This window comes from Pyxicephalus adspersus, chromosome 7 (assembly GCF_032062135.1).
Source record: "Pyxicephalus adspersus chromosome 7, UCB_Pads_2.0, whole genome shotgun sequence".
NCBI lineage: Eukaryota > Metazoa > Chordata > Amphibia > Anura > Pyxicephalidae > Pyxicephalus > Pyxicephalus adspersus.
In genome coordinates this window covers 55,027,749-55,049,453 of record NC_092864.1, presented here as the reverse complement: position 1 = coordinate 55,049,453, position 21,705 = coordinate 55,027,749, and the positions used below count along the sequence as shown (strand labels likewise).

The 21,705-nt window shown below is 36.7% G+C and overlaps 1 protein-coding gene across 3 annotated transcripts in view; it reads left to right on the top strand.

Moving 5' to 3' along the window:
* RAMP1 (receptor activity modifying protein 1) overlaps nucleotides 1-19,612 on the top strand; it is a 60,384-nt gene extending 40,772 nt beyond the window's left edge. For all 3 annotated transcript variants that reach the window (XM_072418529.1, XM_072418528.1, XM_072418527.1), the window contains exons 2-3: nucleotides 738-876; nucleotides 16,017-19,612. In XM_072418529.1, the coding sequence (XP_072274630.1) occupies nucleotides 738-876; nucleotides 16,017-16,272 (395 nt within the window). In that variant the 3' untranslated portion in view covers nucleotides 16,273-19,612. The remainder of the gene's footprint in view (nucleotides 1-737; nucleotides 877-16,016) is intronic.
* Nucleotides 19,613-21,705: the final 2,093 nt, after the last annotated feature.

Below are 21,705 nucleotides of genomic sequence, written 5' to 3'. Positions count from 1 at the left end.
TGCAGTTTCGTCACCCCTGGACCTGTTTTCCATTGGGGTTAATGGAGTAGCCACTTCCTTTATATTGGGTTGCTGCCGTTTTCTTTTCTCCTATTCTGGACTGTATTGCCATTGAAGCTTCCACTTCCCAGAAACCTGTTCTCAATTGCTTGGAATATCAGCATTTACAAATCAAAAAAACAACAACCACAAAAAAGGTATTAACAAGTGATTTTCCTGCAATGGTAATGGGATGGTTGTTTTATTCTTATAGTGTAGAAACATTTTATGTGTTTAAACTGTGGACTTAAGTTCTACTTTAAATTAGCATCTTGCATGGTAAGTATGTAGGTCATACAAGGAACCTTTAAATGGACTTATGTAAAAAAAAGTTCTTCTATATCTTAAAGACACCTTTAAAGTTTAGTATGATAAAGAAGCGTCTATTTAAGTATCTTGTTGTATAGGTTATTTTATAGTGTGCTATTCATATTATAAATAGATAGGCACTGAATTTAGCCTGGCCACATCTGTTCTCTTGTTATTACACCTATGCTTGTCATATGTTTACCTGCCAGTCTTCTGTCACAGCGTGCAGCTTGTCATGCAGATAAATACCATGTTGAGCTTCAAACCGACATGTTAATGTATACATATATAGACATGACTATGGTATTGTGACATGCACCATTATTTTTGGTTGAAAAGTATTTACTTGCTATAGAAACTGAATAGCTTGTTTTTTTATCTTGTGGCAGCCCCTCCGTTGATGGCTTTTGCAGACTGTGATGAAGCTTCTTACGCCTTTCTCCTGAATGAGTACTGCCTGCAGCAATTCCAACTGGCAATGGAAGACTTGGGAGATCGGCTGTGGTGTGACTGGAAGGCAACAGAGGGGTGAGTGTACCTGTTAAGTATCACAAAAAAATATAAAATAACAGTATAGGAAATACACAATATACTGTATGTATTCATCTGAGTGCATTGAAAGCTGTGCATCATCTGCTGCACAGAAAGTGGAATTGGAAACTGATTGATAAATGAGCTAATTCTGAAATTTATTCATTATTCAGGAGTTTGGGGAAACAGAAAAGGAATCACTAATCACTTTATTTGTAAATTAGAGCTTGAACTATTAAGCTCAGTAAACATGTTTTTTTGATTGCTTTTTTCAGTGGTAGTTAAGGGGAAACTTAAAAATGTAAAGAGTTCTAATTGATCTTGAGAAAACTTATTTCAAAACCACGGTCAGGTTTTATTGCTTTATGGGGCTCTGTTATGGATTTTCCTCCCACAGCGATAAAAAGTGACCAAGGATCTATAAGTCCCATATATATATATATATATATATATATATATATATATATATATATAAATATTGTGTGTGTGTGTGTGTGTATTTTTTACTTCTGTCCTGTGTTGATGTTAGAGAGATTTGCGTTAATTTTTCCGGCATGAAAACCTTTTACAAGAGAGGAAGTGAAAGAATCTCTAAAATAGAACCTTCAAGTGCTGAAAGGCTTTGGGTATAGATACACTTCAGTATGGATTTTTTTTGTACCTATATAGTAGTTTTATAAAATTTGTAGTTTGTAATCCTGACTTTAAGAAACAAAACTATATTCAAAAGCTGAACATAGTCTGATTAGGAGGACATGTGCGACTGAGTAAGGGGAGTAGAGCCCAGAATTTGGGAGAAGGAACCATACATATAGCATCTTCCTGCTGCACTACATATTTTACATATTTGTACACTACCTAAACGACAAAGGAGGATTTCATCCCAGGAACTTGCAGGATTTTAAACAATTTACAAAAGGCAGTTTCCATATTTCAGTGCCGACGATTTCCCATTAAAAGAAGTACATGATCTATTTATTGAACTGTTATATTTAACTGCTTTGGACTGATTGCATTTTATTGACGCCTGCTGTGCATTTCATTTGGAGTTAGTACCTCATGCCACTGGTTGCAGAATATGTTAAAACCATGTAGACTGAATCAGATGCTCTACAGGTTGGCAGGTCCCATTGGGTAAAAATACAAAAAAGAGGATGATACAGTCACTAATCTCATTTATTTAGATTCAGATTGAAGTGAAGCAGACATTTTGGTTCAGTAACTCTTTCTGCCCCAGGCATTAGGGAGTGCCAGAGGTTCACGTTGTGCACCTCATCTGGATGCCCAGGTGTATTAGGGCAGGGATAAGAAGGACATGATAGATTAGCATCTGTCTGGTAATAAAGGTTTTCTGAAAGCTAAAGTTAAGGTTAGACTCCAAACAGACAGCTAAGTGTTTGTATGTCAACTGTTTTACATCCCAATGTATTTTTATATATGTGCCACCCTACACTTGTTTTCTGCGTTGGCAATGCAGCCACCTCAAGCCTACCCATTAGATATAAATATTCAGAGTGGACACCTGTGACTTATTGGCAGAATTCTTGGCACAGGAAGCAGTATATCTAAAAGTGGATAGTAAATAGTACAGTAATCTCCCCACTGGTGCAGCGTAGCATGTTTGCAATTCAGCCTCCTGAGCATTTACTCTGTGAGGGTTCTCCCAACAGACTGGCACTTGATTGACCTCCTCCTTCCCGAACTCCTCTACTCACATTATTTAGTTTCCCCAAATTTCTGTGTGTGCTATCTGCAGGTCATCCACTCCCTTTGTGTAGGGACTGCAGTGGTGATTTTGGGGAAACCTGGTTTACAATGAGGGTTAGTGCTTTCCCCAGAGCAGGATCACACAAGATGCCAAGAGGCAACCTTCTGAGTCTCCAATCAGGATAAGGATGGCTTTTTAGCTAAGGAAATTTAGGTTGCTCCATTACCACAGTAAATTATCACCTTGCAATGTTTACTTGAATTATGCTTTGTGCAGCCTTTTGCAAACTTTTTACCCCTGAGGAACCCTTGATATAAGGTTTCAGGTTTTGCTGGACCCCCTGCTAAAACCATAGAAGGGCAATAAAAGAATAAACCTTACATTGGTGGTCAGAAAGAATGCCCACCCTACAGATAGCTAAAAAGAATGTTGGTGTCACGCTACTGACTCCTCAAAACTTTGAGGTCACTATTACATCTGAAGGAAATCAGCCAATGCTTATGGAGCCCCTAGGAACCTTTGAAAGAACCCTAGGGTGGTAAAAGTAAACTTTGCAAAGAATACCTCAAAGGAAATCTAATACAAAACAGTATTTTTATTGCACCAGATTGGATGGATGATGTCAGCAAAGCTTTTATTTAAATAATTAAGGTAAGTATATTACTTTAGTAAACCAACCCCAAAGTGTCCACAAATCTATCCAGCAGCTTTGGGAAAGCCTGATTCTCATTTTGCCTCTTTTAGGGTCCCTCATACTTACTTGAGCTCTAAACATATCACAAAATGTGTAATATCTATTATCACAGTATTGTATAGTTTGTTCAAGATGATTATTATTTAATATCTCTGAAATAATGTTTGACAGTACGGCTGTGAGAATGTACTTTTCACATATCTGGAAGTGACTGATTATACAAGCAGTATGTCTCTATAATTTGAATGCCTCCTTGTACGCACTTGTCTGGGATTTCAGAATGGTCATTTCTGTGATAAGGGAGTTACTGTAATGATGTCATTTTATTCCAGCAGACCATCTCAGACTATTCTTGCATGATCCATAATATATCCATGTCCCCTGGGCTTTTATGATGCAGTTATTTAATAGAAAACACACCGGTTGTTTATTCCTTTCCTGCACAGTTTAGTGTAGAAGACTTTTCGATGTGACTCTGGAGGGGATATGGAAAAACGATCCCTCTCAGTTGTTGTGGCAGAGCTGTCAGCTGTGATGATCATTCACAGTGACATAATTAAAAGACTCCCCCATCACTACAACACTTTATAGCTGTTGATTTTGTGTGAGCAATATTTTCTTTATTGCACCACACTGCCAACCAAGTCACATTGATTGTGTTTCACAAGTGCAATATCTATTTAGAAGCTTTAAAAAAAGCTAGTTGAATAAGATATTGGTCTTTTTTTTTTGGATACCATGATTTTAACAACAACAACTCACAGAAGCCCCATACCATAGAATGTACAAAATAAATATTTGGAGTAAAAATTCAGTTTTTATCACAAGTTATTTTATATCCAGTGATAACATCACTCGCTGCTTGTGGCTTCAGCAGCATTAGCCAGCGCTGCTTATCTCTTCCATGTCCCTTCTGTCCTGTTTCCATAACAACACTCAGCCAATCCAAGTTGGCAGGTTTGTATACTAAGTGGCCAAGAACATATCTGCAGTTGGCTGTAATGGGTATGCACATCTGACATCTGCCTTAAGCTGTGTACAGATGTCAAATGATTGTCACCCAAATCTAGCCTGTATACAGCAGTCACCTGATGTAATTTATCAATCTGCCCTGATGGATTGATAAACGACCAGTAAGGAACAACTGCCGGGCCTTCCTGTGTAGTAGGCTTTCTGTGCTGCTGGCTTTCCGCTTCTCCTCTCCATAGAACAGTACAGCGTTGTGTGTTCAGTGCTTATTTGGTCTCCTGTCACTGGAAATCAGGAAACATTGCATCCAGTGACAGTAGTCTGACGTCCATCTGAGACCTGTACGGTGCATTTGGAGATCTTAAAGTGCACTTATTTATAAGATCTATCTTGCAGAAGTAGAGAAAGATGGGGGGGAAAGGGCAGTAACCATTGAAGTCTAAGGAAGGGATGCCCAGATGTTGTCTCTATTGCTTGTTAATCGTGGCATCCATCATCTGAGATCACTTGCAGATCCAACCATGAAAATTTCCTGTGTTCAACATCAGATGGAATTTCACTCTTTTCCTTTAAAATAACAACCAAATGCACAATTCAAAGTAATAGCTCGGCCCTCATTCATCTTCCCACACTCACATCCTGTTTCATTCTTTGCACCTACCAAATGTACTGACATCCAGTACACGCAGGCCATTCGTATTATGTATGGGACTGCACAACAGCTGCATGGGTCAGCCACAAACTGTATGAAGGATCTAACGTGAGACACTGGATTATGAGCATCTGTGCAGCAATGTACAACTGTTGCCTCATACAATGAACAATGAGCGGACTTAATTCAATATTTTAAGGCATTGGAAAGATGGGGATGTAACTAATTTATTTTGTTAAAATAGATTTAATGACTTTTTAACGACTGAAAATATATGTATCTATGATCATTAAATCTATTCTTCAGATCACAAACTTTTCACAGGTTCACATGTAAAATCCTCCAATTCTTTACAAAATATGTAAAGCAGTGTGTTGTGGGGTTCCTGTGGTTTTCAATGTTGTAATTGTTTAAATGAAAGCATCCTTATCTGACACTGGGATTTGATTGGTTTTGTTTTCTAGATACATTCCTGAACATTTTTTCCTGTTTGTGTATTTTTATGAAGGCTGACCTTTGCATATGTATCATATCAAGAAATTAATTTCAGCCTTGTTCGAGCATCCTGCTCTACTCTTTGTTTTGGCTATGTTCTCATGTTAAACATCCAGATATTTATTACCTGAAAGTACACAAGACTTGGTGATCAAAAGAGCAGCGTTTCCATCTCATTCACCCGATATCCAGGCTGATGGTAATAGTGACAAGAAGTGTTTGCCATCCATTAATAGCTGATCTCTAATACATTACAACAAAGAAAGCTCATCGACTCAGCCAACCCAAAAATACTCCCAGACATGACATGAGTCATTCAATATGGCTGTTTTATAAAGGATTATGTGACAATCTCATGTCTGTGGGTGCTTGCAGATGTCCCTGGCTAGTGACTTTGGTGATTCCCCCTAATAAGCCAGCAGTCTCTTTCCTCTTCCATCCCTGCCAAAAATTCTGGCAGCTGACTATCAAACTAAAGGGTCCTAAATTACACCCAACCCATGCTCACCGTCATCTAGGAATCCTCTAGCGAAGAAAGCTTCATATAAAGAGACCTTGTCACATTATCACACCAAGTACATACCTGTAACATGAGAGTTCTTTGATTCCCAACAGCTCTCTCTGGTTCCTCCTGCTGGGGTGACCTTCTGGTAATTGCAGGAGAATGTGAAGAAGCAATGTGAGAACTACTGAGGACCACGATGGACCATAGAGAGCCACACTTCCAGAAATGTCAGAGACTGGGGAAGCATTCACCGGCCCAGGCAGCAAAACCCTTGAGGTTTACCCGCCACAATTGTCAATTTACTATTTTTTTTTATTTATAGCGATTGGACATTCCGTCTCTTATTCTCTCCTAATTTGCTTGTGAAAATTTACCAATGTGACTGGGCCACTTTACCTGCTGTGGCCCCCTTCTGCACATACTTTCTGTTTTACTTCTAGCTACTAAGCAATAAAGCTTTGCATAAGCTCTAATTTGATCTAGGAATCAGCATTGTGATTTTCCTGATTAGTAATCCTGTATGTACCACAGAATGGCTAATTACAAATCATTGAGCAGAAAGAAAATTTATGTGTATTACACTTTAAAGAACAACATTCACTTTTTCTTTGAAGAATAAATGACTGTTAATGAAAGCTTAGGACATGTTTAAGCATTCTGTCATCTAGGTTTGTATTTGTCCTGTTAATATTAAGCAGAACAAAAAGAATTCTTAGCTTTATGATTTATTAGGGGCTATCTCTATAGAAGATGTTCTGCTGGTCAGCTTTGTATAGTTGGAGGAGTCATCACAGACACATCCGTTTTCAGAATATCATTGCAGAACTGCATATTAGTTTTGGTTCAGTTACAAAGAAATGAGATAAAAATTCTAACAAGTTGTATTTAAAGATCTCAATTTTTAACAATATTCTGGTTTTGCATTAGACTACAGTTCCCCTTAATTTGTCTCCCAACTAATAGGCAGAAATCATTGACAGTTTGTTTTTTGTAATTATTTTCAACGCTCTTGTCAATACACACCAGAGTTCTTTGCCTTTTGTTGGGTTCACTTTCTGCCTTCCAGTATGGTTGATTGAGCAGTTCTAACCTTTACTAAGGAAGATTAGGGGTTAGAAGAAGTGATTGAACCCCCGGGTGATTGTCTAGGACTCTCAATTCTTGAGCTGATAAACCATGTCTCCCTCGGGTGCTCCATTCCCACAGGGCCACAACAGAATTCAGTGACCTCTTTCTGGAACAGCGTCAGCATCATTAGACAGATAACTGCATCATTAATGCTAAGCACATGTTAACACTTGCTTTTTTAAATCTCACAAAAATTCACGTCCATTTTAATGTGCAAATTTTACCCTATGATGACATGGCTTGGGACATCTATATTATCACTTCCAGACATTTTTTACACTGGTTACCGCAGGCTGGCAGTGACAGTGGGGGTCTTTCAGCAGAGCAGTCATTTGATTTCTATTTCTGACTTCCAGATACTTTTAGTCAAGATAGAAAAATAGCTGAAAGTGTATGTGTAAGTCCATAGTGGTTTATGTGGGGAGGACTAATAGCTGTGATTAATGACTCTGTCTAAACATACCTCAAGATCTTTTCAATGAGTTCTGTATTTACTTAGAAATAATTCATTAAGACCAACCTCTCCCAGATGTCTTTTTGTTTATTCAGAATAAGATGAAAAATGTTTTTGTGTAATCATACACTGTATCTCTCTGATTCTTCTCTGTACTAATCACTACATAGGTGAAACTCACTCAGTCCCATTTTATATTTTAACAGTGGGGCATATATATTTATAAATCAATGTATGAGCAGGTATATGCTCTTTCACCAATTTTTCACATTGGACTAATATCACTGATTCATTAGTGTTTTCTCTGGAGGCCAGACTCACCATTTTTGTGTCATAATCAAAAAGGAATTTAGGCCGAGCATCCTACATATTCCTTACCTGCTGCAGATCCACGTATGTAACAGATTTTACAGGGTAAATGCATAATAATCGCAGGGGAAAAAAAGTCCTAATTTGCCCATTTTATTCAAACCCCAGCTTTGGTAACAATGCCCTTTTATTTGCCCCTAGCCCCCATCGGGCACCAATACTTCCATTCTTCAAATATGTTTACCTACACTTGCTAACGGTGGTATAACTATTCCTAGGTTCCCCTATAGGGTAAAATTCACTGCTAGTGCAGTTCTCACTATATCCAAAGAAGAGATTAAACCCACGTGAATAGAAGGATTCGTTATCTTCAGAATCAGGATTAACCGTTCTGATACATGCTGATTATCAGACTAGAACATCATATGGTTCTTATGATTCATCTGGATGTTTGGCCTTTTATTTGGATTTAATAAAGTGCAGCTGTCATTAGCGGAATATGGGGGATGTCTTTGTTGGCCTTCTTCTGAAACTTCTAATTGCCTGGCTGTCACTGATCCAGAATAAGCATGCCGTAAACAAGTGCCAGAAAACTGTTCATAGTCCCTTTCTTTACACTTGTTTAGTGACTTTAAAAGTTATCAGCTAGTATTTCTGTAAGATGAACAATGAAGGCCTCCATAATTCTCAAATGACGTCTCTGGGTGCCATAAACAGGCAGATCTTTGAACAATGAACATTGGCCGGGTAAAAACCTCACCATTCCTCATGGATCTCCTTAGATCTCCCTAGAAATTATTTCATTCTTTTGCCAAGATTATGAACAAATAAATGAGGCAACAATGAGTTTTCTCTGTAACAAAGGGAATGAATAGAGTTTATAGAGCATGTTGGGAACTCACTGCCTGTTATAAATAGTGCTTTTGCCGGCACAGTGAGGAGCAATTATCTGTCATTGTTATGACAACTCTTAAGTGATACAGTGAGACCTTGAAGGCTTCTTTTGGTTAGTGGACAGTGCAGTTATTCCTAGTACTAAGCAGAATTTTAGCCAAATTCATAATAAATAGCTATTAAAAAATAAAAATGACAAAATCACATTTTCTGCAATTTTAAGCTTTTGTCCAGAGATTTTCCCAGCGGAATTTTCTTTCTGCTTCTGGATGACTCTAGCCAATGACATTCAACTCATTTCCCTTGATCCCAGGTCTTCTTGAACTTCGCTTACCCTGTGAATGAGCAGTGGAAAGAGAAGCAGCATAGCGATGTCACTCTGCTTTTTCTTCTTCTTGGCATGTTTCCTGTTAGCATATGAGCTCCTTATGCATCTTCTTTCTTTCATACTCCAGCCTTGCTGTACAGGGTCTCAGACCAGGTCAAATGCATATACGCACACAACATGCATTAAAAAAATGTAATGGCTGCGTTAGTATTTATTGGTGAAGGCATGATAAATAAAGGTGCTGGTTGCCTTTGGGGCAATTTTTTGACTTTTTACAGACCCATAATTAGAATCTGCTTTTAATAAACATAGACAGATGCTCAATGTTCTTCAAATGAACAGCACTTTTATGTATGTTTGTTTACATTCTGGCAATCCATGAAAGAATGCAAGGATTACCAATAAATATTTACTGGAAACAAGCATTTAAAATGGAAAATATTTTTGCATTCCAATTTTCTAAACATGTCGTTATTGTGAATGTAGTGTTTTGTGGTTCTCTGAGATTGTATTGTATGATGAGTTTTACATCCATGAAATGACCTGATTTACTTGACATTCTACTTTTATTCTAAAATGAACTTGCAGTTCCAACCTGCATGAGTTTTTGTCTGTCCATCCTTCATCAGTATGCTGGAATTGTTAGTTCACCATCTGGCCCATAGTCTGCCTGTAGCAGTTCCTTGATATACTCATTTTTCCTGGTACTGTCTGTTCCGCCTGGTGATAAAGCATTGTATGCGTTTCCTTTGTTTGCCAAGTAATTAAAAATCTTAATAGGTAAAGCAGATAAATTATTTCTTATCAGACATTTGTGCTTTGTTTTCCAAACCATGAATAGTGAGTGACTTCAAGTCTTCCATAGATAAAATGAATGTGTTGTATGAAATATTTATTTTCCCATGCTGTCTGAAACAGCAGGCTAGTCCACAGGTATTACTAACACAATCCAAATTTGCAGCTATATACAGGGTCATATTAATAGAAACCTATAATGATGTTGATGTTGCTGACCTTCGGTAAGGAAAACGCTAATTGTCTGCTTGTCATGCTTACCAGATGACATTTTAGGATACTGACCTGGAAGAAGTTTGCAGAGAAGTTCTTTGTTTTAAATTTGCATTCTTGTTTTTATTTTTGCTTTAATGCAGAGGGGATGGGATGAGTGGGACGTGCCCCAGTGCATCTGTACCATTGAAAACAATAATCATCCATAGTGTCATTTAGCAATCCAGTAGCACTCCAAAGAAACCTTTGAAATACTGACAAAATGTATGTTAGCTAAAACTCATGTTACATAAGTGTGACTAGGTACTCATAATTATAAAAAAAAAAGAATATAGTGTAGCTAGCATAAATAAAATTCTGTTTATACAAACATGGGTACAACAACCATTTTTGTTCACATAAGTTCTGCCACTGGGTGATAGTGTTATGTTTAATGTTTGTATAATACAGTGGAACTACAGAGTTTTGATATCATTTATAATCTTTAAACTCCTTTTGTTTTACAATAAAAGAATAAGGGCTCAGTTTTCCAAGAAACTCTACGAGTCCTCATAAACAAGCCATGATATACTGGCAGACTGAAAGGTGATACATAGCTCCCAACTGTCCTTGACTTGGAGGAATTGTCTTTCTTGAAACTAAATCCCTCTGTCCCCCTTTCCTCCTCCTGTTGTGCCTCAGTGTGCTTAAATGTGTAACTTACACTAAAAATCTGTTCTGTTGAACTCACAAATATTTTTAGTACACTGAACCTTTCATAAATCTCTTTAATTCCTGCCTTTCCTTTTTTTGAAAATAAGGTGTAAAAATTAAAAAATAGTCTCCTTATCATCCCTTTTTTTTTCTTTTTAATGATTTATGGCAAATTGATTCTTTATGGTCCAAGTGACTGAAGGTGTGACAGTGGTGGTTTTGGCTGAATCTATGTTCTCTATAGACATTAATTGCTGGTAATCACACTGAGCATAGAAATGTTCCAGCATTTTTCAACCGGGGTTCCTCAAGAGGCTGCTTTGGGTACCTTGAGCAATGAAAAAGTTGTATCTCAGTTTAAGTGACACCGATGTTTGTCTATCTGTAAGGGTGACATTCTTCCCACTGGCCAGCAATGTAAGAGCCATTCTTCTCACTGACCATAACACTAATGTAATGATAGCAGGGGTTTCTGAAGACCTGAAAGATATTTCAAGGGTTCCCTCGTGTTAAAATAATTGAAAAACACTGCTCTAGGCAAACAATATTGGAACTACAACAATTCCAGCAAATTGAAAAAAAATATATATATAATCTTATCTTTATGTGTACATCATTGTTGTGATGCCATTGCTAGCACTCAATGACCACTGGGCCGTTTTCATTTGCCATCCATTTATTTTCCATGTAACTAGAAGCGGAAAACGTTTACCGAGCAGCAGACTCTGTCCACGTGTTACATCCTAGTCAGATGTTGGATCTTTGTGCTCAGCCACTTTCATTCTCTAGTCCTGTCACACAGCAAAGTCTGAGCATATTACAGTCTCCGTGACAACAGAGTTTCTCATTTGCTTTCAAATCACATGTTGGATAAAAGAAAAACTTCTGAAGGTCATAGTGTTTGTCAATGAATAACTGAGATTCTTCTTGTAACAGTAACTTTACATAGCAGATACTTTTTAAAAAAATCAGTTTTAGTGTATAGTTCTTGTAGAGTTACTATACCTGTAGTAGAAATGTAAAAAACATTAAAGAGGAACTATACTCAAAAACAAAAATACACTTACCTTCAACCTGCAGGTAAGTCCGATCACTCCTGGGATGTCCGGCATCGGGTCCCGCGTCGACCCAACATCCGTCCTGGAGCTGGCACTCCGGTTGCCGCCATCTTCATCTTTTCTTCCTGGTTCTTCATCCTACATGACCCTGATCTAGGTATCCCGTAGGTACGCCTGACGTAGGAATCCCAGGAGGCTTTGTGCTCCCAATTCATTCTCGACCGCCTAGGCGGCCGAGAATTAGGGGCAGTGCTGCACCCTTTAACAAAAAAAAAAAAAAAGGGTGTTGCACCTAAAAAAAACTGAATTTTTACCCTGCATAAAGGGGTTCTCTACGGTTTTATGTAAAGTGAAAATTCGTGAAAATTCTGAGTATAGGTACGCGTTAATTCGAAGTTCAAGAGGACCAGTATTCCACAACATATTGCTCTGAAAGAAAAGAACCTTAGTGGACCGAACTCTAATTAATTACAAGTTGTACAATTAATATATATTAATATTATTATATTAAAAAATAATTTTCCAATTGTAAATATAAAACATATGTGACTGTTAACATGGCAAATATATAGGTGCCTAAGGTATGGCAGGCTCAGTTAAGCTGCGTACACACTTGCAATTTTTGTCGTTGGAAAGGATCTTTCACGATCCTTTCCAACGACAAGGGAGTGCACGATGCATGAACGTTGATGTACATACAGCACGGTTCATGCTCTATGGAGAGGGGAGGGGGAGAGCGACGGAGCGGCACCCTGCTGCGCGCTCTCCCCTTCCCTTTCATTACGATCGGCTGTCGTCCATCGTCCGTGGATCCGGCAGGTCGGTCGTCCGGACGATGGACGACACCGACTGTACACACGGAAGATTTTCGCCCGATAATTGGCCGATGCCGATTATCGGGCGATAAAAATCTGCCGTGTGTACGTAGCTTTATTGTGTTACAATGTCAGCAAGGGCTGCCAGAGATAGTGTTCAGGCCCAGTGTTCCTATGGAAATGTTACTTTTTTCTGATTGTTGGTACAATATTTGCATTGAGATACCTTAGCTTCCTTCTACATCACAGTGCTTGGGGCTGGCAATAGGCTGCCTAGGCATGGAGAACATAGCATGTAAAAGAGAAAGAGATGCGCCTCCTTTTTTTTTTTTTTTTTTATAGGTTAAGTTTTCAAGAGTTCTAAACCATTATGTGTCATGAAACAAAACTACAAACATATTGCACTGGTTTATTGTTTAAAACCATTTATTATCCACTTCAGTAAAAATACAATTCCCTTACATGAAATGTATTGAGCAAGATTTGAATCACATAATTGTACTTCAGGTGCAAAGGAAAGTAATGAAGATGACTGTTTTGAAGGCATTCCAAGCTTTCATTATCTTCTGATGCATGACGGAGTGTTCAAGGCCAGCTTGGATAAGGGTACAGCATATCACAGCCACGTCATAGTTCATTGTGTTTTGATTGAAATAGATGATAAATTGTTTTATATGCTTTGTTTGTGTTTTTTAATAATAATTATAACAGCGGGCTGTTCAAGTGATATATATTCAAAATTACCACCAACCGTGATTTTGCATTGTAATGGATATTACAGGTGATTAACTTTTTTCTCAAAAGTTTCATGAAAGCAAACAAGTGTTCACAAAAAACAAAAATTACAGTGAAATACTTTGACAACAATGAGGCAAAATTTAATTGGTTGCTGAGGCTTCGTAAAGGCCTCAGATAGTAACAACATTGGGTTGCCACTCTGAGACATACAGCAGCGGTTTGCTATGTGCCTGCAGCAGCCATTAATGGGGGTTTTCCATCACTGATATGCCTTTATTGGGACAAGCATTTTGAATACATTTTACAGTCATATCCCTATAGGGGCTCTTTCTGGTTTTTACAGACACTCTGTGTTCACTGTAGATAACCAAGAACCAAGAGGTACGGTTTCAGAGAAAATGCAAGCCAATCTCTTATTTCTGTGCACTTTGGGCAGGCTGAAGGCTTTCACCAGGTCATCCTTTGCCCAGGGAACATTTTGCAATATTCTATTATCTGAATGTAAAAACATTATCTTTTATCTGGAGGTACCTTCATGAATCTGTAACAATACTGCATATTACAGCCTATCAAAAAGTTACAATTCATTGAAAAGTTCAAAACAAAAAATCTAGAAGCCCATTTGTATGCAAATCTGTTTAATTGTAAAGGTGCTAACCTTGAGAAGACATTAGTTTTTTATTTAGTTAGCTATGTCTTCTCAGTACCTTTCCACCTTTTTTTTGGCAAGCACTACCATCCTTTTTTTTACTAGATTCAGTTATTCAAAAATATATACAATAAAATGAACATAGCAGCAGATATTAGTTAAATGCATGCATGCTGGGAGATGTATAAATGTAAAATGTATTACCTTTCAATGCCTAGATTTGATTTTCTTTCTAGATCTTTGTTCACGCTTCATCTACTTCTGGAAATGAGCCGGTATGAATGTGTTTACAAGATTCTGATACAGACCAGTGATGCTAGTAGATACTATTGATACATTGAAAACAATTACCCCCTCTAGATGTATTACTTTATAAACACATAAATAATGCAAAATTTCAAAAAAATGGTTTACCACTAGATATTATTATCAGAGAAGTATATTCTGCATAGCATTAATTATTTAGATTTTACAGATATATTATCATATGTGGGAATTTTAATCATTTATTAGCAAGGACATTCATTTTTTTCATAGCAATTATATTACCTATTATCATGAAGAAATTGTCTAAGCATATAAAAAATATGAGTGTGTTTTTTGGAGTGGGGTATTACATGAGAGGACTTGTAAATAATATATAATGGCACTTGGGGGCACGTAGTGCTGCTTGCTTGTTTGCAGCCAATGAATACTAGAAACAGGTTTAGTTGTAATCCCTCCACAGGTAACTCTTATTGGTTTGGTGTGTGCTATCTGTGAGTTGCAGGTGAGATTTTTGTATTCCCTTCATCCTTCTAACTAGGTAATGTCACATACTATACAGCCTTAAACCCTTGATCAGTGCTGAATGCTATAGGGATGAGACTGACAGCATCATCCATTCCAAATGAGCAATACTCTCCTCCAGTACACCAATTTAGTTGCAGGAGAAATACGTATTCCTATCACAGTCCCTAAATGATTCTTGGCTTCTGTGGGGGACTGACTATTTTATGAAAGAAACATGTTGTAGAATACCTTGAACCAGCTTTTCTCAACCTTTTTAACAGAGGAAAATAACTTTCAGGGCTTAGGGAATCCCTTGGCAATAATACCAATATACACAGCTCACACTAATTTGTGTGGTGATTGATGGGAAGAATGCCACACTAAGGATAGGTTTATACTGATTGTGAGGTTGCATGTTATATTATTATTATTATTATTATTATTATTAATAAACAAGATTTTTATAGCGCCAACATATTACGCAGCGCTGTACATTAAATAGGGATTGGTTACCACTTCCTCATGCCAGTGAACTGCTCCCTCAGGGGAGACGCTACATGTAGTTTTTACCCATGAGAGCCCAAAAGAAAATAAATAGGAGTTGCTGTGAGGAGTTTACTTCTCACTGCTGCCCACTGTCAAATCTCCAAATTCTAACAATTTTTAAGAACCAGCACTGTGGTGCAGATGGCTAACAAGTCAGCCACACGGGCATGCTTGTTCCTGCCACAGGTCTGAACCTGCTCCTACATTTACCCAAAAAGATCATCAGTCAGTGGAATGATATGAGACATACAAATTGCTCATTTCTCAAGGATCCCCTACCAACCTCTATGGAAGTATGACTGAGAAACACGGCATTAAATGGTGATGAAAAACTATAATAGTTTTGAGAAAATACCATTTTTTTTTCCTTTACATATATATTTTTTAATATTATTCATTTAATTTCTATAAAATATTTACAAATGGGCAATAAATAAAGATGCACGTATGACACTAGTTTGGCATTCATTGAACAGACAACTGAGATGCAGCTTTTTGACCTTCTCTGTCTAAATTTAACACCATACAGTTTTGTATTTATTTTGTATTTACGTGAATAAAATGTATATGCAATATTTTTTATCTACCTGGTAAATTATGAAATAAATGGGCTTTTTAAACGTTTCTTTTTGTAGTTTTGGAACATTTTACATACTGATATATTATATATTGTGTCTGTTGTTACATAATACAAAACTAATTGTTTTTTACTTTCTTCTCCAGGATCTATACTGATGTGACTAACTGTACCCATCTCCTGGCTAACCATCAGAACTGTTTCTGGCCAAACCACATAGTGGATCACTTCTTCACAAATATTCATAGAAACTATTTCAAGAACTGTGCCCTGACTGGCAGGCTACCAGCGGACCCGCCATTTCCTGTCCTGTGTTCTTTCATCTTTATCCCCATCCTTATAACCCTCCTGATGACAGCACTTGTTGTGTGGAGAAGCAAACGCAGTGAAGGAATTGTTTGACAGCAGTGACAGTGACAACCCGTTTCTAGAGACTGTCTTTACATCCAGCTTGGGGAAGATTGGAAATTTAAAACCTTAATTCTGAATTCTATTTGAAGCTCAGGCTTATAAAATGAAGCTGTTGTGAAGTATCTAAGTTGACCTCCATGACAGCCTTTTGAGATCTATTTGACTGGGTGGCTCTTAGTATAAAGGATATAAAGCTGTGAACATAGGAGCTTCAAGCCAGTTTAATTTAGTGGTACTAATTGTAAAAACAGAAGACAAAACAACAGGGTTTTACCTTCCTAACTCCAATTCACATGTGAATTAAGGACTTAAATGACTTTGGTAAAGTCACTAAGGCTGCTGAAAGACACCATAGGTATTGGTAAATCTTAATGCAGATAATGTTGCATAATATGTGGATTGCTTTGTAGCATAGCTTCCAAAATTGGACATAGTATAGCTCACATAATATCTGTAAATCAGAACTGATGCTTGGAAAAGTCCAGTATTGTTAAAAATGGCATTTATAAGCCCTTATTTAAAATAAATATACTGCTATGCAGAAAACAAACATCGACTAATCAGAAATGGTCTGATGAAAGCTAAAATAGGACTAGCTGTTGTCACTTTCTACACATTGATCTGAATTATCAAGCAAGCTTAATTCAAATGTATTCAAGCAAAAGTGCAGATACAATGATTATGTGCAAAGGGCAAATAACAGTAGCAGCAATTTAACTATAGAATTTCTGCAGCTTGTTGAGTAAAGTTTAGATGGCTGCTATGAGTTATTACATTTGCTATGGATCACTGCCTTATGGAATAAGGCTTCTTTGTATGTTAGTTTATACACCTACCTTATAGAATCTATCCGAAATGCCTTTTCTTCCTCTTTAAGTCTCAAATGTCACACTTGAGGTTGTGGCCATTGCTCTTTCTCATACATGTGGCTTTTCTTAAACAGGGAAAATAATTTTATTAAAAAAAAACAACTGTTAAAATGGTGTGTCATTTTCTTTTATGTGTAAAGAAAGCTTTATGTGAAGCAAAGAAGTATTTTCTATAGCTAAAATTTGTACTAATGTCTATTTTTGTTTCATATGAAGAACTGTATGTGTGTAATTAAATTGTTTCCATTGTTAATATCTTCTCATTGATGTAACATTTTTCAAATAATTCAAAGTAATGTGTAGAAATTAAAATACAAATAGACTTACATAAAAGGGAAAATATTATTCCCAACTGTGTAACAGCTTTTCTCAACAAGTCTCAAAGCATATTTGTCTTTGTAAGCAGACCTCATGGACATAAAGAAACTACTCACAGTGTTACACTTGCCTTTAAAGTGAAGTGTGTTGAAATAAAATGTTGTACCACAAATGGTCTAATGCCAAGGTGCCATGAAGTTAGCACCAATTCAGAGAAGAGACTATATAATAGAGGCCCCATATCAAATCTTCATTGGTTCTCTTTTCCCACCAATGTAAACATGTAAAAAATGAAGTACAAACCATTTTATGACAAGTGTCTGAATACATTGATTCAGGGTATCCTCTATATTCTCCATATACAATGTTTCCATTTATACTTGGCTTGGAACTTGGTTTCTGGCCTCCAGATTCAGTTACTTCAGCCATCAGTGGCTGCTATAGCTACAGTTATTAGTTCTTTATGGATCCTATAGAACAGAACGGGTTCTATTTATAAAACAACGAATTTGACATTCCCTAAACATTCCCTGCTTAGAATCTTCCAGGTCCATGTGTTTCAATGGCAGTAATCAATTCCCACCATGGAATGTTTGAGGGAATGTCAGATTCCCTGTGTCTCAACTAAACATGTGTAACAATCTGATTATTTTGGTTTATTTTATGCATGAAATAGGGTTAAACCTTCTCAGCAGCTATCAAGTAAAAACTTAATTTGTAAAGCAACCCTAATTTGTAAGGGTTAGGCCTTGGCGGGACACCAAATTGCATACTTTATATGAGCTTTCACCATTATCTCACAGGCCTAGAAATTAAGACATCAAATAAAGTATGCTTGGTTTCATAGGGAGGAAGGAAATATTTGTTAATAAAGCTGCACAAGTATAATCATTTAAAGCACAAAATGGAATATTCTTTTTCCGAATTGTTCATGAGCAGCCTTAAGTAAACAAGCAGCTCCTTGCTAACTCATTTCTGGCTCTGTGTTTCACACTCTCGCCAAGTCCTCTTTGTAATTGAGTGATTTTTTTCTTTGGTATGCAGAAAGTCATGGGATAACCTCATGAGTTGGTGTCACCACATATACATACCTACATATAGTGATGCAGAGAACTTATCAGTCAGCACCACTCTGCAACTTTTAACGACAGCTAATATTACCACAATGCTAAAACCAGTTGCAATTACTGCTACAACTAATATGCCAAAGTTAACAATAAATAAGGTTCCAACTTCATAGTATTTGAGAACACACAGGATCATTACAGAGCTTCAGCAATCAGTCTTGATCCTGAAGCTGTTCACACCTATTGCTTCCACAAGAGAACCAGTAATGATAACAAAATGTTTCTGTACTCCAGATGTTGTATGTTTTGAAATCCTCAGACAGTTATGTGTATGCTGCCTGTGATTTATAGAGCTAAAGGTGTAGATTCTGGTGCTAGCTTCCAACCTCTCCGATCAAAACTTTCTCTTTCTGTTTCACCATGCAAACAGAATATACAGTACAAACTGCTAAGTAGCAGAGTATAGAGAGTACAGGCTTTAACACAGCATAAAATGAATAGCAATTTAATGCAATCACAAAGTTTAAATATATATACAATGCATAATAAAGGGCTTGTGCTCTCCCAACCTGAGCTTCACCTTTTAGCTTTATCAAGGAGTTCATCAGGCTTATTAATCCATTATCAATACAAGTGCACATTGCCACTATGATAAAAAAAGAACATTTAGTTTTTACTTACAAGCTCTGGAAAAAACAAACATGAACAAAATCTACTTTTATAGATTTATTAGTCCTCAGGCCTAAACATGGTGACCTGTTGAGAGGTTGGTTGATTCAACTCATTTACCATTGTTGTACATACTGGGACTCCTACATCTTAATCAGTCATGGTTTAATAGTAGGAACCTGTATGCACATAGCACTGCGTAAATCACATTGTCTATTTAATTTCCATTAAATCTTGTCAGCTCTCTTAGTTTTTGTTATAATTTTTCTTTGTAATGGACAGCTATGTAATTTAATATGTTTAATCTATTTTGTTTAGTAGAGGAATTGTATAATCTTTCTACAAATGTTGTGAAATCACTGCCATTACTTTGTATAATAAATGTCTTTAATATTATTATTACCAAAACTTGGTCATACATTCATAGAAATGTGATATCAACCAACTTAATGCTTTTGCAGTTGCAAAAAAAAAAGTTTAGAAAATATCTGTAATGTCTGTAATTGTGCATGAATGGTGCCTTAAAAAAGGATGAAGTTATCTTGAAAATTGTTAGTTAAAATTACTTATTTAAGTCGGAGAGCCAGGTGATCCAACCAATTTAGGTGTGGGCTTGACCTGCCTTTTCATAACTTCCATAAATTAATTTTAGTTGACCTCCCTTGTACTTGTCCTGACCAAAAGAGATTTGAGAAGAGGAAGTATGACCATAGAGTTTCAAGCATCTAACCACTAGCAACGCCCTTCAGTCTATTCTAACTTATATTACAGAGTTCATATTCCTTCCTGGACCTCAGAGAAAAACATCAGCCTTCCAACAGGACTAGCCCACAGGTGTGACACATGTTTACACGTTACCTGCTTGGGAAGTCACATTAAACAAAAATATATTACAGCAGAGCCTGTTTTAAACAAAGTAGAATGTTAATCACTGGAGAACATGGATGGAGAAGAATTCAGCATTAACTTTGCCTTCAGTACCTTTTTTAACTGAAATCCTGCTAAAGTTGGGACTAAGCTATTTTTTTTTCTTTTAATAAAAACGGCCTTAAGTGTACCAACATATAAACCAATAACAACAATAATAACAAATTTAGGCACAGACTCCAGGATCACAAGGTGTTTTGTTTTATGCTTAGCCTTCGTCAGTAGTAGACCCAAGAACACCTTTACTTACACAATTGACAATTTTGACTATATAAAGTTATCTTTTTTACATTTTCCAACAACCCTAATAAAACACTATGATTGAAAGTTCTTACTTTATTACTCATCATTCACAAAAGTCCCATAGGTGAGGTATTTACTTAAAGATTATAGCTGTCTCCACTTTTCAGAATATAATTGATAATTTTGAGAGCAACAACTATTGACTCCAATTGTGGAATGAACCAAAGTGACTACTGCCATGCAGATCTTCAGCTAGCTCACCAAAAAGTGGTGACTAGTATACTTACTAGTATACTTAATTAGTCATTTACATTATCTCACATCCATGTTTTTTTTTTCAATGGTAAGCACTTTGCCACTGACACCAATGATCTATTTGGCTATCTGTAAGGGTGACATTCTTTCCTCAGCAATGTAGAAGGCATTCTACCCATTGACCATCACACATCTCACTGTACTGTGAGCTGCGGATATAATAATTATAGGAGTAGTTTCATAAGACTTGAACGTTATTTCAAGGGTTCCCTCATGTGATAGACCAATGTAAAAAAATTCTTAAAAATGTGTTTGTGACTGGCAACTCGAAAATGTCTGCATAGGTACTGCACATAGCCTTGGCTTTGTTAGAGGTGGATACTGTTTGTTTCTTTCATATTTAATTTATTTTTATTTTTTTTTGGTTACTTACATCCTAAATTAGATCTCTATATGTATCTATATTTGATCTCTGTAACTTATCTCCCTATAATATATTACATTAGAAACTGTTGGTATTCATCTTTGGTTTACCCATTTATTATTGGAAACTGTTCTGTATTTATATCCAGTACTAATTTGTATCAAAAAAATGTATACAGCCTATACTTACTAAAAATATATTTTAGTATCAGCTGTGCACAGAGGTAGACCCATATGGGTCACAGGCACACCCAGGTACATAGGGTACAAATGAGTGAGAATATTGATTTTTCATCAAATTATCTGTGCAATATATCAAACTTTTTGGAACCAGACATCTTTTTCAATTCTTTTGACTGAAATAACTGATGTGAATTTATTCATCGCAAATCCAAGGATGCCAATCTGATAATCATAGACCAAAAAGCAGATAATTGGAATGTCATTCTGCCCCTCCCCCTTTATCTGTTACATTTGTGTTTTGTTTTCAGGTTTTTTAAATTCTTTTTTCTTCCACAATGGTAAGGAGAGTTTCCTTTGAGCTAAAGAAAATGTACCACACAAAAGGCCTGAATTATTAAAGATCTCCAAGACTGCAGAAGATAGACTATCATGGGAGAACCTGGGTGAGCCACAGAGGGTCTGATTTATTA